The 16,310-nt window shown below is 44.2% G+C and overlaps 1 protein-coding gene across 3 annotated transcripts in view; it reads left to right on the forward strand.

The window, feature by feature from the left end:
- SHPRH (SNF2 histone linker PHD RING helicase) overlaps window positions 1-16,310 on the forward strand; it is a 372,150-nt gene that overhangs the window by 184,835 nt on the left and 171,005 nt on the right. For all 3 annotated transcript variants that reach the window (XM_063917889.1, XM_063917888.1, XM_063917887.1), the window contains 3 exons: window positions 3,131-3,294; window positions 4,128-4,384; window positions 14,148-14,269. In XM_063917889.1, coding sequence (XP_063773959.1) covers window positions 3,131-3,294; window positions 4,128-4,384; window positions 14,148-14,269 — 543 coding nt within the window. The remainder of the gene's footprint in view (window positions 1-3,130; window positions 3,295-4,127; window positions 4,385-14,147; window positions 14,270-16,310) is intronic.

A 16,310-nucleotide genomic window follows, 5' to 3' on the forward strand; every position in this document is an offset into this window, starting at 1 on the left:
CGAAGGCCAGGCCATTCCTTGGTGGCTCCAATTGCCTCACCTTCTGGAGGGCCACAGGTTCGGGATTCAGGACTGGGTCCTTCTAACCACGGATGCGAGCCTTTGGGGCTGGGGCGGAGTCACTCAGGGGGAAACATTCCAAGGAAGGTGGTCAAGTCTGGAAGCCGGTCTGCCCATCAACATCCTGGAACTAAGAGCCATCTACAACGGTCTTCTTCAGGCGGCCCATCTTCTAAGAAATCGGCCATTCAAGTGCAGTCGGACAATGTAACGACAGTGGCCTACATAAACCGACAGGGCGGAACGAAGAGCAGAGCTGCAATGTCAGAGGTGACAAGAATCATACTTCTGGCAGAAAGACATGGGTTGGCACTCTCAGCAATCTTCACTCCGGGAGTAGACAACTGGGAAGCAGACTTCCTCAGCAGACACGATCTCCATCCAGAGGAATGGGGTCTCCATCCGGAGGTGTTCAAGGAAATTACAGACCTTTGGGGGTTACCCCAAATTAGACATGATGGCCTCTCGTCTCAACAAGAAGCTTTGACACTATTGTTCCAGGTCGAGTGACCCACAAGCAGTGGCAGTGGACACCCTGGTGTCTCCATGGGTGTTCCGGTCGGTGTATGTGTTTCCATCTCTTCCACTCATTCCAAGAGTTCTAAAGCTCGTAAGGAGATCAAGGGTTCAGGCGATCCTCATTGCTCCGGACTGGCCAAGGCGGGCTTGGTATGCGGACCTTCTGAATCTCTTGCAGGAAGAGCCGAGGCCTCTTCTTCTTTGGGAGGATCTGCTGCTGCAGGGACCGTTCGCCTATCAAGACTTACCACGGTTACGTTTGACTGCATGAAGGTTGAACGCCTGATACTAGCTCAGAATGGCATTACGAAGAAGGTCATTCCTACCCTGATACAGGCTAGGAAAGGGGTAACGTCTAAACATTACCATTGTATTTGGATGAAATATGTTTCTTGGTGTGAATCCAAGAAGTTTCCTACGGTGGAGTTTAAACTCTGACGGTTTCTCCTCTTCCTGCAAGCACGTGTGGATATGGGCCTGAGGTTGGGATCTGTGAAGGTCCAGATTTCGGCCCTGTCCATCTTCTTCCAGAAACAATTGGTGGGGTCTTCCTGGGTGGCTGCCCGGGGTGTTTCGGCATTGCAAGTTTGCCGAGCTGCAACTTGGTCTGGGTCGAACACATTTACAAAGTTTTACAAGTTCGATACTTTGGCCTCTAATGATCTGAAGTTCAGTCAATCAGTTCTGCAGGAGCCTCCGCGCTCCCCCTCCGGTTTGGAAGCTTTGGTTCATCACCATGGTACTAATGTGGACCCCAGCATCCTATAGGACTTAAGAGAAAATAGGATTTTGGTTACCTACCGGTAAATCCTTTTCTCGTAGTCCGTAGAGGATGCTGGGCGCCCGCCCAGCGTTTCGTTTTCCTGCAACCGTTATCTGGTTCAGTACGACTTTGTTTAGTTATGTACTGCATTGTTACTTGGTAAGTAATGTTTCAACAGTTGCTGAGTTTTCAAGCTAAGCTAGCTTGATGTGCCTTGTATGTGTGAGCTGGTATGAATTTCGCCACTATCTGTGTTAAATCCTTCTCTCGAAGATGTCAGTCTCTTCGGGCACAGTTTCTAGACTGAGTTTGGTAGGAGGGGCATAGAGGGAGGAGCCAGCCCACACTCTCAAACTTAAAGTGTCAATGGCTCCTAGTGGACCCGTCTATACCCCATGGTACTAATGTGGACCCCAGCACCCTCCTCGGACTAATAGAAAAAGGGTTTGCCGGTAGGTAACCAAAATCATATTTTTGTCGGTTACCTATTTGCGATTTTATGCAAATGCCGCTCCAAAGCCCTTTCCTGGTGTACACCGATGCATCCGAATGTGAAAGGACTGAGATGCCAACTGTCAGCGCCTGTCGATGTTGGTGCATCTTCAGATGCACTGTGAAAACTTGCACTATCCGTATGGCAGGTGCAGTTTCTCCATCCGAGTATGTGAGTGATTTTGCGTCTCGGAATGCAGCCGCTTTCAGTGATACATCCACGACACTACCATGAGATGGACCATCACCATGCATCTAATAAGCCTTCTCTCTGTCACCACCCAGGAATGGGACGGTACATCTCCTGTACGACCTCGATCGGACGCTATCTGGACACATGGGCAGAAAAAGAAAATTCTCTACTGCGTCCAACATCAGCATTGCTGAAGTGGCTGTGCAATACCATCCTACTAATATTATAATGCTGCAGGGGGCATCTGTAGTAAATAGACATCTCCTGCCAGCATCTGCGTTCCGAGTCAGGTCACCATTACGACCATTCTCAGACTGGCCATTGGAACGCCTCTGCCGGCTCCAGGATGTCTACAGTTGATGCTCTCGGTTTCTGGAATGGCCATGTTTGCTGCACCCGCTCCCCCCCAAATACTGCAGCGTGTCAATCTTGCTGCAGCTAAGGGGGGACTGTGGGCGATCAGACATGAATTGTTTTGCATATGGCAGACTCCGCATGCACAGTTACCCCACCATTAGATTTGTAAATAAACCATCAGGTTTATGTACAAATCCAAATCGTCTCTAAGTACTTTACAATTAGTATTTTTTGGATTGGTATAAAGTAGCAGATGCAGATTTTAAATCGCATGGGGTGGTTAAGTCGCAAAGTTGTGGCAAGCCAAGCAGGTGTATTTGGTGCAATTTGAGAATAGGTTTATGTGGACGCATCTATAATGTGCTTAACATTGCTTATTTTGAAAATATCTGAAATAATTATGTGAAAATGGAAATCACTTTTTATTGCTAATGGCGGAGGTGAAAATACAGTCTACTGATGATTGAAATAATTTGTTGACATTAACTGTTTGACACGCATACTCACCTGCAGTTTTTTTTTTTGAGTGTTGGTGTTACATAGTTTGAATTGTATAGTTATAGCATGCCACTTATTCTGCATTTAGTGTTAATGATAAGATTGCAGGAAGGGCTCATCTAGTCTGCGCTAAGCACATGTACACTCGCACGCTAACACACTTGGGTTAAGTGTTATCTGTTCAGGTTTGCTGTCCGGATAAATTGTATTTGATCAGATATGTGTTCTTCTCATGTTTTGATTCACAGATTTATTTGGGCTAGTGTTATTCCTGGGAGTGGATCCTTACTGGGTCAAGCACTGGTGGGATCAGCTTCTTTACAGGCCATACTGCAGGAGGGATCCCCTGCCATTATATCACCTTATTGCCAAAATTATGTGGAGATCTGCTAAAAAGGATGTTATTGACCAGGTAATTATTTATCTTTAAAGTGTTATTTGGAGCATGGGGAGGCAGCCATAATGAGGCATACCGCAGAATTAACAATAACACAGCCAGTGTACTATGAACAGTACGTACTTTGTATGAACAATTTTGTTTGAAATAATTGTGACCTTAACTGTGTGTATCTTAATTATTACATATCTCAAGATGCATAAAACTCACAGGCTTACAGATAGATAATCGTGTATACTTCTGCCCATCTCATTAGCTGCTCTCTGAACTTGACATAAGGCTTGATAATTAGGAGCTTATATGCTAATCGTATGGGGCAGCACTGTAATCAAGGTAATTGTATTTTTGCCATTGAGACTGCAATGAATATTAGTAAGAACACAATAAGCAGGTCTTCTATACGTAAGGAAATGTAGATGTAATGCGGACCACACACTACAGTGACATAATCACTTTCCAGTGTAGCCAAGTTTGCGAAATCCAGAGCTCAGGTGATATCACCCTTTGTTTTCTATCTAGTTGAGCTGTTGATCACAGTACTAGCTGTAACATAACTATTTGTTATTCATTTTAATCTGTTTAAACTTTTATAAAGAAGCGGATGACTAATGGGTGATTGGACTCCAACTCTGAGGAGTACATTTACTAAACTTTTTAAAACATACAAGCGGACATATTGCTCATAGCAACCAATCAGATTTTGTCTATAATTTTCTACAACGCAATAGAGAAATGATAGCTTAAATATGATCGGTTGCTATGTGGAACACCTCCCCTTTTCATTTTTAGAAGATTCAGTAAATCTACCCCTGAGTTCATTGTGTGATGGATTGATTCTTTTCTTTTAGATCCAGATCCCAGCACAAACGGAAGATACTCACTGGCTACACTTCTCCCCAGTGGAGAGACATTTCTATCACAGGCAGCATGAAGTCTGCTGTCAGGATGCCCTGGCAAAACTACGCAAGATATCAGATTGGTCTCTCAAACTAAGCAGCTTAGATCGGCGAACAGTATCCTCCATCTTATATCCTTTGCTGAGGCTCAGACAGGCTTGTTGCCACCCGCAGGCTGTGCGTGGGGAATTTTTACCATTACAGAAGAGGTAACTTTTTAGAATTTTAAGTTCACACCTGGGGGTAAATTTACTAAGATGGGAGTTCTATTTAAGATGGGATGTTACCCATAGCAACCAATCAGATTCTACTTCTCATTTATCTAGCACCTTCTAGAAGATGGTGCCTGCAATCTGATGGGTTGCAATGAGCAACATCCCATTTTAAATAGAACTCCCATCTTAGTAAATTCACCCCCTGGTTCCCAAGACAACCATTTGTCGTGATTGGGAACATGGTAAATGAACCACAGCACACAACCACATATTGCACTCTGGGTCTGATTCAGACTTGTACGCTAACCCGATGGTTAGCATCAGGGTTGTCTGGTTTAAAATACCTTGTTTTAAACCATGGTTTAAACAAAATCGTTTGTTTTTTTAAACACCCAGTCTTTTTTATTTTGCTGTGACTACAAGCACAGCACCATGACTTCTTAAAAAAAACAAAACAGTCTGTTATACTAAAAAAAATTGTGTTTTTATTCAAAATGTTTAATGCCAGTGGCATGCCCAGTTTTAATACTTAACGCCTCCTTATGTGTGTGTGTGTGTGTGTGTGTTTTTATCTGAAAAGTGCATTTGCATTTTCCTTTTTGTATTAATATTCAGATATATTTAATTATAGGTAATAAGTAGAGATGAGCGGGTTCGGTTTCTCTGAATCCGAACCCGCCCGAACTTCATGGTTTTTTTCACGGGTCCGAGCAGACTCGGATCCTCCCGCCTTGCTCGGTTAACCCGAGCGCGCCCGAACGTCATCATGACGCTGTCGGATTCTCGCGAGACTCGGATTCTATATAAGGAGCCGCGCGTCGCCGCCATTTTCACACGTGCATTGAGATTGATAGGGAGAGGACGTGGCTGGCGTCCTCTCCATTTAGATTAGAAGAGAGAGAGAGAGAGAGAGAGATTGACCTGATTTACTGGAGCTTAGGAGTACTGTAGAAGTGTAGAGAGTGCAGAGTTTACTAGTGACTGACCACAGTGACCACCAGACAGTGCAGTTTTATTTAATATATCCGTTCTCTGCCTGAAAAAAATGATACACACAGTGACTCAGTCACATACCATATCTGTGTGCACTGCTCAGCCCAGTGTGCTGCATCATCTATGTATATATATCTGACTGTGCTCAGCTCACACAGCTTATAATTGTGGGGGAGACTGGGGAGCACTGCAGTGCCAGTTATAGGTTATAGCAGGAGCCAGGAGTACATATTATATTAAAATTAAACAGTGCACACTTTTGCTGCAAGAGTGCCACTGCCAGTGTGACTGACCAGTGACCTGACCACACTGACCACCAGTATAGTTAGTAGTATACTATATTGTGATTGCCTGAAAAAGTTAAACACTCGTCGTGTGACTTCACTTGTGTGGTGTTTTTTTTTTTATTCTATAAAAAACTCATTCTGCTGACAGACAGTGTCCAGCAGGTCCGTCATTATATAATATATACCTGTCCGGCTGCAGTAGTGATATATATATATATTTTTTATATCATTATTTATCATCCAGTCGCAGCAGACACAGTACGGTAGTTCACGGCTGTAGCTACCTCTGTGTCGGCACTCGGCAGTCCATCCATAATTGTATACCACCTACCCGTGGTTTTTTTTTCTTTCTTCTTTATACATACATACTACTACATCTCTTTATCAACCAGTCTATATTAGCAGCAGACACAGTACAGTACGGTAGTCCACGGCTGTAGCTACCTCTGTGTCGGCACTCGGCAGTCCGTCCATAATTGTATACCACCTACCCGTGGTTTTTTTTTCTTTCTTCTTTATACATACATACTACTACATCTCTTTATCAACCAGTCTATATTAGCAGCAGACACAGTACAGTACGGTAGTTCACGGCTGTAGCTACCTCTGTGTCGGTACTCGGCAGTCCGTCCATAATTGTATACCACCTACCCGTGGTTTTTTTTTCTTTCTTCTTTATACATACATACTACTACATCTCTTTATCAACCAGTCTATATTAGCAGCAGACACAGTACAGTACGGTAGTCCACGGCTGTAGCAACCTCTGTGTCGGCACTCGGCAGTCCGTCCATAATTGTATACCACCTACCCGTGGTTTTTTTTTCTTTCTTCTTTATACATACATACTACTACATCTCTTTATCAACCAGTCTATGTTAGCAGCAGACACAGTACAGTACGGTAGTTCACGGCTGTAGCTACCTCTGTGTCGGCACTCGGCAGTCCGTCCATAATTGTATACCACCTACCCGAGGTTTTTTTTTCTTTCTTCTTTATACATACATACTACTACATCTCTTTATCAACCAGTCTATATTAGCAGCAGACACAGTACAGTACGGTAGTTCACGGCTGTAGCTACCTCTGTGTCGGCACTCGGCAGTCCGTCCATAATTGTATACCACCTACCCGCGGTTTTTTTACTTTCTTCTTTATACATACATACTACTACATCTCTTTATCAACCAGTCTATATTAGCAGCAGACACAGTACAGTACGGTAGTCCACGGCTGTAGCTACCTCTGTGTCGGCACTCGGCAGTCCGTCCATAATTGTATACCACCTACCCGTGGTTTTTTTTCTTTCTTCTTTATACATACATACTACTACATCTCTTTATCAACCAGTCTATATTAGCAGCAGACACAGTACAGTACGGTAGTTCACGGCTGTAGCTACCTCTGTGTCGGCACTCGGCAGTCCGTCCATAATTGTATACCACCTACCCGTGGTTTTTTTTTCTTTCTTCTTTATACATACATACTACTACATCTCTTTATCAACCAGTCTATATTAGCAGCAGACACAGTACAGTACGGTAGTTCACGGCTGTAGCTACCTCTGTGTCTGCACTCGGCAGTCCGTCCATAATTGTATACCACCTACCCGTGGTTTTTTTTTCTTTCTTCTTTATACATACATACTACTACATCTCTTTATCAACCAGTCTATATTAGCAGCAGACACAGTACAGTACGGTAGTCCACGGCTGTAGCTACCTCTGTGTCGGCACTCGGCAGTCCGTCCATAATTGTATACCACCTACCCGAGGTTTTTTTTTCTTTCTTCTTTATACATACATACTACTACATCTCTTTATCAACCAGTCTATATTAGCAGCAGACACAGTACAGTACGGTAGTTCACGGCTGTAGCTACCTCTGTGTCGGCACTCGGCAGTCCGTCCATAATTGTATACCACCTACCCGTGGTTTTTTTTTCTTTCTTCTTTATACATACATACTACTACATCTCTTTATCAACCAGTCTATATTAGCAGCAGACACAGTACAGTACGGTAGTTCACGGCTGTAGCTACCTCTGTGTCGGCACTCGGCAGTCCGTCCATAATTGTATACCACCTACCCGTGGTTTTTTTTTCTTTCTTCTTTATACATACATACTACTACATCTCTTTATCAACCAGTCTATATTAGCAGCAGACACAGTACAGTACGGTAGTCCACGGCTGTAGCTACCTCTGTGTCGGCACTCGGCAGTCCGTCCATAATTGTATACTAGCATCCATCCATCTCCATTGTTTACCTGAGGTGCCTTTTAGTTGTGCCTATTAAAATATGGAGAACAAAAATGTTGAGGTTCCAAAATTAGGGAAAGATCAAGATCCACTTCCACCTCGTGCTGAAGCTGCTGCCACTAGTCATGGCCGAGACGATGAAATGCCAGCAACGTCGTCTGCCAAGGCCGATGCCCAATGTCATAGTACAGAGCATGTCAAATCCAAAACACCAAATATCAGTAAAAAAAGGACTCCAAAACCTAAAATAAAATTGTCGGAGGAGAAGCGTAAACTTGCCAATATGCCATTTACCACACGGAGTGGCAAGGAACGGCTGAAGCCCTGGCCTATGTTCATGGCTAGTGGTTCAGCTTCACATGAGGATGGAGGCACTCAGCCTCTCGCTAGAAAAATGAAAAGACTCAAGCTGGCAAAAGCAGTAGCACCGCAAAGAACTGTGCGTTCTTCGAAATCCCAAATCCACAAGGAGAGTCCAATTGTGTCGGTTGCGATGCCTGACCTTCCCAACACTGGACGTGAAGAGCATGCGCCTTCCACCATTTGCACGCCCCCTGCAAGTGCTGGAAGGAGCACCCACAGTCCAGTTCCTGATAGTCAGATTGAAGATGTCAGTGTTGAAGTACACCAGGATGAGGAGGATATGGGTGTTGCTGGCGCTGGGGAGGAAATTGACCAGGAGGATTCTGATGGTGAGGTGGTTTGTTTAAGTCAGGCACCCGGGGAGACACCTGTTGTCCGTGGGAGGAATATGGCCGTTGACATGCCAGGTGAAAATACCAAAAAAATCAGCTCTTCGGTGTGGAGGTATTTCAACAGAAATGCAGACAACAGGTGTCAAGCCGTGTGTTCCCTTTGTCAAGCTGTAATAAGTAGGGGTAAGGACGTTAACCACCTCGGAACATCCTCCCTTATACGTCACCTGCAGCGCATTCATAATAAGTCAGTGACAAGTTCAAAAACTTTGGGTGACAGCGGAAGCAGTCCACTGACCAGTAAATCCCTTCCTCTTGTAACCAAGCTCACGCAAACCACCCCACCAACTCCCTCAGTGTCAATTTCCTCCTTCCCCAGGAATGCCAATAGTCCTGCAGGCCATGTCACTGGCAATTCTGATGATTCCTCTCCTGCCTGGGATTCCTCCGATGCATCCTTGCGTGTAACGCCTACTGCTGCTGGCGCTGCTGTTGTTGCTGCTGGGAGTCGATGGTCATCCCAGAGGGGAAGTCGTAAGACCACTTGTACTACTTCCACCAAGCAATTGACTGTCCAACAGTCCTTTGCGAGGAAGATGAAATATCACAGCAGTCATCCTACTGCAAAGCGGATAACTGAGGCCTTGGCATCCTGGGTGGTGAGAAACGTGGTTCCGGTATCCATCATTACTGCAGAGCCAACTAGAGACTTGTTGGAGGTACTGTGTCCCCGGTACCAAATACCATCTAGGTTCCATTTCTCTAGGCAGGCGATACCGAAAATGTACACAGACCTCAGAAAAAGAGTCACCAGTGTCCTAAAAAATGCAGCTGTACCCAATGTCCACTTAACCACGGACATGTGGACAAGTGGAGCAGGGCAGGGTCAGGGCTATATGACTGTGACAGCCCACTGGGTAGATGTATGGACTCCCGCCGCAAGAACAGCAGCGGCGGCACCAGTAGCAGCATCTCGCAAACGCCAACTCTTTCCTAGGCAGGCTACGCTTTGTATCACCGCTTTCCAGAATACGCACACAGCTGAAAACCTCTTACGGCAACTGAGGAAGATCATCGCGGAATGGCTTACCCCAATTGGACTCTCCTGTGGATTTGTGGCATCGGACAACGCCAGCAATATTGTGTGTGCATTAAATATGGGCAAATTCCAGCACGTCCCATGTTTTGCACATACCTTGAATTTGGTGGTGCAGAATTATTTAAAAAACGACAGGGGCGTGCAAGAGATGCTGTCGGTGGCCAGAAGAATTGCGGGACACTTTCGGCGTACAGGCACCACGTACAGAAGACTGGAGCACCACCAAAAACTACTGAACCTGCCCTGCCATCATCTGAAGCAAGAAGTGGTAACGAGGTGGAATTCAACCCTCTATATGCTTCAGAGGTTGGAGGAGCAGCAAAAGGCCATTCAAGCCTATACAATTGAGCACGATGTAGGAGGTGGAATGCACCTGTCTCAAGCGCAGTGGAGAATGATTTCAACGTTGTGCAAGGTTCTGCTGCCCTTTGAACTTGCCACACGTGAAGTCAGTTCAGACACTGCCAGCCTGAGTCAGGTCATTCCCCTCATCAGGCTTTTGCAGAAGAAGCTGGAGACATTGAAGGAGGAGCTAACACGGAGCGATTCCGCTAGGCATGTGGGACTTGTGGATGGAGCCCTTAATTCGCTTAACAAGGATTCACGGGTGGTCAATCTGTTGAAATCAGAGCACTACATTTTGGCCACCATGCTCGATCCTAGATTTAAAGCCTACCTTGGATCTCTCTTTCCGGCAGACACAAGTCTGCTGGGGTTGAAAGACCTGCTGGTGAGAAAATTGTCAAGTCAAGCGGAACGCGACCTGTCAACATCTCCTCCTTCACATTCTCCCGCAACTGGGGGTGCGAGGAAAAGGCTCAGAATTCCGAGCCCACCCGCTGGCGGTGATGCAGGGCAGTCTGGAGCGACTGCTGATGCTGACATCTGGTCCGGACTGAAGGACCTGACAACGATTACGGACATGTCGTCTACTGTCACTGCATATGATTCTCTCACCATTGAAAGAATGGTGGAGGATTATATGAGTGACCGCATCCAAGTAGGCACGTCACACAGTCCATACTTATACTGGCAGGAAAAAGAGGCAATTTGGAGGCCCTTGCACAAACTGGCTTTATTCTACCTAAGTTGCCCTCCCACAAGTGTGTACTCCGAAAGAGTGTTTAGTGCCGCCGCTCACCTTGTCAGCAATCGGCGTACGAGGTTACATCCAGAAAATGTGGAGAAGATGATGTTCATTAAAATGAATTATAATCAATTCCTCCGCGGAGACATTGACCAGCAGCAATTGCCTCCACAAAGTACACAGGGAGCTGAGATGGTGGATTCCAGTGGGGACGAATTGATAATCTGTGAGGAGGGGGATGTACACGGTGATATATTGGAGGATGATGATGAGGTGGACATCTTGCCTCTGTAGAGCCAGTTTGTGCAAGGAGAGATTAATTGCTTCTTTTTTGGGGGGGTCCAAACCAACCCGTCATATCAGTCACAGTCGTGTGGCAGACCCTGTCACTGAAATGATGGGTTGGTTAAAGTGTGCATGTCCTGTTTTGTTTATACAACATAAGGGTGGGTGGGAGGGCCCAAGGGGGTGGGTGGGAGGGCCCAAGGACAATTCCATCTTGCACCTCTTTTTTTCTTTTATTTTTCTTTGCGTCATGTGCTGTTTGGGGAGGGTTTTTTGGAAGGGACATCCTGCGTGACACTGCAGTGCCACTCCTAAATGGGCCCGGTGTTTGTGTCGGCCACTAGGGTCGCTTATCTTACTCACACAGTCAGCTACCTCATTGCGCCTCTTTTTTTCTTTGCGTCATGTGCTGTTTGGGGAGGGTTTTTTGGAAGGGCCATCCTGCGTGACACTGCAGTGCCACTCCTAGATGGGCCCGGTGTTTGTGTCGGCCACTAGGGTCGCTAATCTTACTCACACAGCTACCTCATTGCGCCTCTTTTTTTCTTTGCGTCATGTGCTGTTTGGGGAGGGTTTTTTGGAAGGGACAGCCTGCGTGACACTGCAGTGCCACTCCTAAATGGGCCCGGTGTATGTGTCGGCCACTACGGTCGCTAATCTTACTCACACAGCTACCTCATTGCGCCTCTTTTTTTCTTTGCGTCATGTGCTGTTTGGGGAGGGTTTTTTGGAAGGGACATCCTGCGTGACACTGCAGTGCCACTCCTAGATGGGCCCGGTGTTTGTGTCGGCCACTAGGATCGCTAATCTTACTCACACAGCTACCTCATTGCGCCTCTTTTTTTCTTTGCGTCATGTGCTGTTTGGGGAGGGTTTTTTTGAACGGACATCCTGCGTGACACTGCAGTGCCACTCCTAAATGGGCCCGGTGTTTGTGTCGGCCACTACGATCGCTAATCTTACTCACACAGCTACCTCATTGCGCCTCTTTTTTTCTTTGCGTCATGTGCTGTTTGGGGAGGGTTTTTTGGAAGGGACATCCTACGTGACACTGCAGTGCCACTCCTAGATGGGCCCGGTGTTTGTGTCGGCCACTAGGGTCGCTAATCTTACTCACACAGTTACCTCATTGCGCCTCTTTTTTTCTTTGCGTCATGTGCTGTTTGGGGAGGGTTTTTTGGAAGGGACATCCTGCGTGACACTGCAGTGCCACTCCTAAATGGGCCCGGTGTTTGTGTCGGCCACTACGGTCGCTAATCTTACTCACACAGCTACCTCATTGCGCCTCTTTTTTTCTTTGCGTCATGTGCTGTTTGGGGAGGGTTTTTTGGAAGGGCCATCCTGCGTGACACTGCAGTGCCACTCCTAGATGGGCCAGGTGTTTGTGTCGGCCACTAGGGTCGCTTAGCTTAGTCATCCAGCGACCTCGGTGCAAATTTTAGGACTAAAAATAATATTGTGAGGTGTGAGGTATTCAGAATAGACTGAAAATGAGTGGAAATTATGGTTTTTGAGGTTAATAATAATATGGGATCAAAATGACCCCCAAATTCTATGATTTAAGCTGTTTTTTAGGGTTTTTTGAAAAAAACACCCGAATCCAAAACACACCCGAATCCGACAAAAAAAATTCGGTGAGGTTTTGCCAAAACGCGGTCGAACCCAAAACACAGCCGCGGAACCGAACCCAAAACCAAAACACAAAACCCGAAAAATTTCAGGCGCTCATCACTAGTAATAAGTAGGACTAATGCTTAACATTTACTTATTTTTCTGATTTTCAATTTAATTTATCTGTGAGTGTACATTGCATGTTTTAATATGTTTGGTCTATTTAAATTTTACATATATTCAGAATTAATAGGAATAATAAGCAGTAAAAATTTGTTTTATTGAAGGATGTAAAATATCAAAGCCTAATAACTTTGGATTGTTAATGTTAGAAAGCATTAAAACATGGTAGATCAAGGTTTCTAATACTTAACAATGTTTCACAGTATTAATATAAGAAGCAGGATTAAAAAATGTTTAAATAAAACAATACAAAAAACCTTGCTAAAAAAAAGTTTATTGTATTTTTATTTTTTAGTTATCTTTTTCTAATACTGGTTAGCATACAAGTCCGATGGTGTGGACATTACGCATGTCTGCGCGTGTGTATATCGGGTCCTGCGTCCTTGAACGCAGTCCCCTGTAGTCCCAGGCTGAGGGCATTTGGGGGCAGGGAAGGGGTGGCCACCGGGTCCATTCCACAAAACGGAGGCATGTCTCTATTTTGTGGAAGTACCCAAGTCAGTATGTGCGTCTGGTGACGCAGATTTACTGCTTCAGCTGCGGGTTTGAGATGGCCATACTGAGCAACCTGGAGGTTATTCAGCTGACCAACGGTCCCACAGAGTGATTCGAGGGTGTGTCTACAGACGTAGCAGTGGAACATGGAAGCAGGCAGGAGGCGTCTATTTACACCAGACACCTCCTACTTCAATAACATATTAGCTGTACGGTATTGCACAGCCACTTCCCTGCGGCTGTGCAGTATTTTGCAACTTTATATTAGGCCGTCAATGTTACTCTAGTTTCAGTCAGAGTCAAAAGGTATTGGCTAGTGAAACTGAAGAGATGCCAAATAAACATTACAAATGTGTCCTTATTCATTATTGCTTTAGGCATGCCAGGTTCCATGCAACTCGCAGAGTCATGCGGTACCTGGCATCTACTGTAGCACCAAGTGTCTTGAGTCACGTTGCGTATTGAGTTTTATGAGAACACATCTGTAGATGGTAGTTTTTGTATCACAATGAACATGGTTGTCTGTATTATATATTTTAGTCTTCTACAGATGGACATATAATTGGAGGTATCCTTATTTAATTAATTACATGTTATATAGTGGTAGCATATTCCATAGCACATTACAGTTGGGGAAAGATACAGTAATTAAACAAGACTGGACATCAAATATAGTGGTGAAGGTATTCTTTTCCAAGCTTGCTACCTGTAGGACAATATGAGTTTGATACATGAGGTTACGTATTACATATAATTTACAGCACAATGACAATGGAAGAGCTGCTGACATCACTGCAGAAGAAATGCCGCACTGAGTGTGAAGAGGCTCATCGCCAGCTTGTCTGTGCTCTCAATGGTCTCGCTGGAATCCACATTATTAAAGGTGAAGCATGGGAGGTGACTTTCTTGATTTTGTTGGTGAATGTTTGATTGTACATGTTAAACTTATACTTTTTCCATACAGTATACAAGGTGTGTTTAGTAAATAGTGAGTGTACTTCTAAAAAAACTAAATTTTACTGTGTAAGTTAAAAAGGATTGTGGGAACACTGATCTTGGACTATCCCATAACGGTTTTGCAAGTTTCACCCCTCTTACACAGATAGTTTGCTGTCACACAGTGTTCAAAGAAGTTGTTTTTCTCAGTGTCAAAAAAATGCTTAGTTCAAAAATAGAGCAATATGGCAACTTTAAAATTTGAATTGAATTGAATAATGCCTACCAAATCTTTCCGTATGCTAACCGAGGCTTATGGGGCAGACTGTATGTCATGTGCAAGTGTGTTTTAGTAGCACAAAAGATGGTTGTGAGGATTTTGAAGATGAATGTCCTGGAAGGCTTTGCACATCAAAAACAAACAAAAATGTGGAAAAAAAATTCAAAATTGTTCGAATTGACCGTCGACATCCGAATGATAGTAGAAATGGTAAACATTGACAAACTGTTAGGCAAGATCTAAACATGACAGAAGTTTCTGCTAAGACTTCTCAAGGCTTCTCACTGAAGAGCAGAAAGAAAATTGACAGCAAATTTGTACAGACATTTTGGAACAAATTTAAGTGGATTTGCATTTTTGAGATACAGATGTGTCCTCTTACATCATTTATGCTGTCACGTTAAACAGTCCTTCAAATTATGCCATTGCTGGCGGGACTCTGTAGCGCCCAGCGTCTCTTTTTCCAATGTTGTTTTCTCCTGAAAATGCATTTTAGATGCAATGTAATGCAATAGGATGCAGTGCCAGCTTCTCTGATTAAAATGAAATGCCTCTATTATGTGTGTAATAGCCGCTCTATCTGCTCTTGAAGCATAGCATTTTGTATGCAAATATAGTCGCAGTCACGCACAGAATATAGGCATGCTGCATAACATTTTAATCAGCAGAAGCTGCTTGTGCATCCTATTGCATTAGATTGCATCTAAGATGCATTTTTGTGAGAGAGAAAAAAAGAAACGCAAAAAAACACTTTGCGCTACTGAACCACACAACACTCATGCGTTGTGTAATGTGATTTATAGCGCATAGGGCAAAGATGTAAGAGGACACATCTGTAAGTTATTACCTGCGTTGAAACATAACCTTTCAGTATGCTTCAGAGCCATAACACCAGTCCATGCACTGGAAAACACCATCATCACCAAGAATGAAGAAAGCACATCAAAGCAAATCCAAGTTCCAAGCCATATTTATTGTTTTCTTTGATATCAAGGGTATTAAATTGAAAGACTGGATACCAGGAGGTGCACCAGTGAAACAACATTACTACAAAAATGTTCTAGCATCTTTATGGGAAGGAATCAGAAGAAAGAAGCCAGAGTTGTATAAAAATGATTTCATCCTCCTTCAGTCCAGCGCACCAGCCCACACAGCTCTGTCCATGAAGCAGTTATTGGTCGAGAAACAGATTGCAGTGATAGAACACCCTCCATACTCGCCAGACCTAGCACCATGTGAATTCTTTTCCCTAAAGTTAAGTCTGTAGGGAACCTGTTTTGCATCAGTTACTAAGGTGAAGAAGAAAACAACGGAGCTGTTGAGAACGTAGACAGATATTGAACTACAGCACGGCTTTGAGCAATGGCAAATAAGAATGCAGGAGTGTGTGGATGCAGAAGTGGAGTACATAGAAGGGAAACAGTTAAAATGCACTTAACGTAATTAAACATAAATTATAGCATCCGTCTCGTTATTTAATAGCCACACCACGTATTTATATAGCAGGAACTATGCGAGTTTGGACTTTGGGTGGTTATAGAACTGCTGTAGAATAATAATTTAGTAGGAATAACTAAGAACAATTTACTTATTAGACAATGATTCTGCGTTAGATAGTTAACAGAACAATATTTCTTTATGACGTATACAGAATTAATACTTAACAGATAATTTAAGTTTCAAATGGAAACATAAGGAGCGCTGCTGG

This window comes from Pseudophryne corroboree, chromosome 4 (genome assembly GCF_028390025.1).
Source record: "Pseudophryne corroboree isolate aPseCor3 chromosome 4, aPseCor3.hap2, whole genome shotgun sequence".
Taxonomy (NCBI): Eukaryota; Metazoa; Chordata; class Amphibia; order Anura; family Myobatrachidae; genus Pseudophryne; species Pseudophryne corroboree.